Here is a 4,369-nt window from a genome sequence, read left to right as displayed (position 1 = left end):
AATTTATAAAGAAAAGAGGCTTATTTGGCTTATTCTGGGACAGCTGCATCTGGTGTGGGCCTCAGGCTGCTTCTACTCAGGGTGGAAAACGGCAGGGCAGCCAGCGGGTACAAGCAGATCACATGGCGAGAGGAAGTGAGAGACAGACAGAGAGAGAGAGAGGGAGGAAGGGAGGGAGAGAGGGAGGGAGGGACAGAGGGACAGGAGGTGCCAGGGTCCTTTGGCCAACCAGCTCTTGTGGGAACTAATAGAGCGAGAATTCACTCACTAACTTCCCCCTCCCGTGGAGGGCATTCATCCATTTATGAGGGACACACCCCATGACCCAAACACCTCCCAACATTGCCACACCGGGGATCCAATTTCCACATGAACTTTGGGGGGACAACATATTCAAACTGTACCAACCACTATACTTTACATTTTGGGGGGAATCAAAATAGAACTTTATTTTCTGCTATTCAAGGACCTTAGGTTCTTTTAGAGGAAAAATGTATTGCCCCTATTTTGAATTTCTGGGCTGGGATGAAATGTTTAAAGCAGCATTTAAAGCAAAGTGCCCTTCTCATTGGTTCAAGGTCATGGACTTGGTTTCTGCTTGCTCTGCTCTTGCACAAGGGACTGATGGCCTCCTTCATCAGCAGGCTTTGGGTAACTTGCCTTGGCTTGCTCCTTAGCAACAGCTTCAGTAGTCATGGTGACACCGTCCATCCCTGGAGGGCTGGGCAGGTGATGAACAATGTTAAGGAGCACTCAGGGGAGCAGGTACCCTTGTCTCTAATTGTGGCCACTGTGTTCCTTCGTTTCTAGCACTGGCAGATCCCCCTGAGCCGGCGGTTTCGCTCTATTAAACTCTGGTTCGTGATTCGGTCCTTCGGGCTGAAGAATCTTCAAGCGCATGTCAGACATGTATGTAGCATGTACACTGTGGGGCTGGGCCTGTGGTGCTTTGTTTCCTCATGGGGAAGATGGCTGGTTTCTGCTTTGCAGACCTGCCCAGGGGACCGATGGTGTCAGGCTCAGGTGTCTGGGCCTGTTCGTGGGCTCCTGGGACTTGATTATTCAGGGTAGCTGTCTCTTTGCTAGTTAAAGGAACCCCAAGCACAACATGCCCCTGAGTGAGGGCTGTCTGTGTCTGTCCTTTCTGCTGAATGTCTTGTCATTCCTTTTGCTGTTATTGCTGGGACTTGATTATTCAGGGTAGCTGTCTCTTTGCTAGTTAAAGGAACCCCAAGCACAACAGGGCTGTCTGTGTCTGTCCTTTCTGCTGAATGTCTTGTCATTCCTTTTGCTGTTATTGAGCACTGGGGAGTGATGGCCCGAGAGCCTGGTTTGCAGAGAGAGAAAGAGAAAGTAAAGCAAAGGGCAGTTTGTGTGGCCAGGGTAGGATCAGATATTTTTAAGAATTTCCCCTATTGTCATGGCTGGCTGAAAATTTTAGTCACTGTTATGGTTATGCCCAAAACATAGGTCTCCTGGCTTGGACAGGTAGACCTACCGAGTCTGGCACAAAGCTCTCTGCATTGTGTCAACAGGTGTTTATTGAAGGCCCATGTGGTATAATTTATTTCAATTCAATTCAACAACTACAATGTTACTGTCCTGGGAAAAGGACACAGAGGTAATGAGACAAGCATAGCTCTTCTCCCATATTCTTCATGGAAGAGTTGGGACTTTAAGAACATTGGCCAGCGGTGTTTTTCTCTTATTTCTACAAGAGCCGATGTGAAAGACAAAGCCCTTGGTAAAAGCAGCAAGGTAAATCCGGACACTGTCCTTGATCACGATGTGTGTCTGTCCCCTTCCACTTTTCCTGTAGGGAATTCCTTCTTCATTAAGCAAACACAAAGCAAAATGAAGTGGTTGAAGTAGTAACTATGACTGGTTTTAATGTTGGTAATTTTACATTTGTAATCGACACTGGACATTTACTGCTGAGCGCCTGCCACCCAGCATGTTGAGGGACATTAGGCACTTTATGTTCTTTCTAGGTCCTCTGACTCAAGGCTGGAGGGGAGTGGGTGGGGATTGAGGCAGTGGAGGTTACAAGTAGTTAGGAAAGTTCTTTTGCTTACAACTTAGGGCTGGATATCCAATATGCAGGTGCTGGCTCCTCTTCCCTAATGCTTCCTTTTGCAAGTCCAACCCCCAAATTCCTATTAGCAACTCTACTGCCTACTACATGAGGCCCACAGCCCTGGGCCTGGCTTTCAAGGACCTCATTATCAGCCTCTCTCTTTGCTTGGGCTTTTCACTGACCCATCCAAACCCCATGTTCAGTCCACCTCTGCATCTTCACCTGTGTTGTTCACCTGGACTGCCCTTAGCTCTCCAAATGTTGTTAATGGATTAAGTTCCACTTCCTCCAGGAGCTTCTCTGACTATTCCACCTGTCCCGGTCTCTGCTTCCCTGGCATTCCTAGGATCACCTGCTGAAACACACTTATAAAACTGAGCTTGAAAAGCTAATGTTCCACAATAGTAAGGGGTGAAATTAATTTTTTTTTAGCACTAGCACTAGCTGGTACAGGGAATGAACCCTGGACCTTGGTGTTATCAGCGCCGTGCTCTAATCAACTGAGCTTAAGGGGTGTAATTAAAATGAAGTTGTTTGATATGAGTTAATTTTAACTCTTCAACTTGATTGTGATCCCAATAATTATTACTTGCATAGTGCCTTAAATTTAAAAAAAATTATAGTGTTTCATTAGATTCTTTCAACAGCACTTGGGGTGGTCACCCTAATCAGGTGAGGCTCAGAAATAGTAATTGCCCTGCTCAAGAGTGCAAGGCATCAGACTTTACCCCAAGCCTCCCAATTCCAAATCCTTTCTTCACAGTTCTAGGCTGCCTTCTACCATGCTGAGCTCCTGAAGGTTATATTCGTATAAAACCAAAATTTGTATTTCTCTGTTATAGAGTATTACCTTATAGAGCGGGATCTGGATTTGATTTTTACTTCTACCCTTTACTGTTTGGTGACCTTGGACAAATTACTTTCTGTGTTTGACGTCCTGGTTTATAATGGGAAAGTGATAATACCTTTCTCAAAGGTTAATGGTGAGGATTAAATGAGATAATACGTTTGCAGCCCTTAGCATAGGGCCTAATACGCAGTCAAGTACTCCATGAATATTTTTTCTTCCTCTTCTGTTCCTCCTCCTCCTTTGTTTTCTCCTTCTTCTAATGATAATAAGTTGTCATTATTGTGGTCATTTTATCTCCTATCATCTGCAATAGGGACTGGGAAGCTTTTCCCGTAAAAAGCCATATAGGAGATATTTCTGGTTTTGTGGCCATACAGTCTCACTGTAACTACTCAGTGCAGTTGTTGTGGCACAAAAGCCACCACAGACAACATGTAAACAAATGGGCATGGCTGTGTTCCAAAAAACTTTATTTATTTACCTAGAGTGGTGCAGGGCACTGGTAGCAGCCCTGCTCTCATCTCCTGTACAGGTTGCGTTTTGGTGGTGGAGAAGCTGCCAGAGACGTTTTCTCTCCCAGCCTCTGCTTCTGTCTTGTTACAAACAGCATTTGTTGCAGGAGGGAGCAGAGCACGGTGGGAGGAGAATGCACTTGGCAACGAGGAGACCTGCCCTCTGCCACTTGTACCTTGGGACCGTCACTTTCTCTTTACTCCTAGAACATGAAGAGGTTGAACAAAGATGACTTCTGAGTCTCTTTTCTTGCTCAAAAGCTTCAGCGTTATGGTCCTTAGCCTGATTCTTGGTTTGTACCTGAGATGTCCTAATTGGTACTCATGTGGATTTAAGAAAAATTTTCTCAGAAAGATATCAAAGTTGTCAGAGCATGTGGTGGAAACAGGCCTGGAGGGAAGGATATACAGGGGAGAATTATGACAGAATTAGAAAATGAATTACAAAGTATAAAACAGCTAGAAAACTTGTGAACGAGAAGTTGTTGGGCCAGGGATCAGAGACCACTTAAAACAGACCACATGGTGGTGAGAGAAAGGGATTCTGAATGAGGTTTGTAGCAACTTGTTTCATCGTGGTCAAAAGACGGGCCCAGCTAACAGAAGGCAAATCCCTTGCCTTCCCTTGAAATAGAGTAGTAGGGGTGAGAACTAGTTGTGATAGGATTACTTAGCAAATAACTTATTAAGATCATTCTGGATGCTTGGAGAAATTTTTAAAGATGAAAGAAAAGGCAAGTCCTGACCTTGTTGAGTTAATAATCCTAGGTAAAAACAAAAAACTATAGGAAATTTCACTTTGTTGAAAGAATAATATGATTCAAAGGCTTTAAAATTTTTTTTTTTTTGTCTTTTGTCTTTTTCCGTGTCCGGCAACGGATCGCAACCCTCAGTGTTGCCCCCGTACCGGACCGGGGACCGGCAACGGGA

General features: G+C 44.8%; 1 protein-coding gene across 2 annotated transcripts in view; it reads left to right on the top strand.

The window, feature by feature from the left end:
* The window catches only part of HDC (histidine decarboxylase), a 24,555-nt gene that overhangs the window by 16,860 nt on the left and 3,326 nt on the right, over nt 1-4,369 (top strand). The window contains exon 10 of one of the 2 annotated variants that reach the window (XM_008566906.1): nt 811-909. The exons of the other annotated variant lie outside the window; for it this stretch is intronic. Within the exon in view, the coding sequence (XP_008565128.1) occupies nt 811-909 (99 nt within the window). The remainder of the gene's footprint in view (nt 1-810; nt 910-4,369) is intronic. 2 annotated transcript variants of the gene reach the window in all.

This window comes from Galeopterus variegatus, unplaced genomic scaffold (genome assembly GCF_000696425.1).
Source record: "Galeopterus variegatus unplaced genomic scaffold, G_variegatus-3.0.2 Scaffold276, whole genome shotgun sequence".
In the NCBI taxonomy this organism is placed as follows: Eukaryota; Metazoa; Chordata; class Mammalia; order Dermoptera; family Cynocephalidae; genus Galeopterus; species Galeopterus variegatus.
Note: the sequence above shows the minus strand (reverse complement) of the source record. Positions and strands in the feature narration are given on the sequence as shown.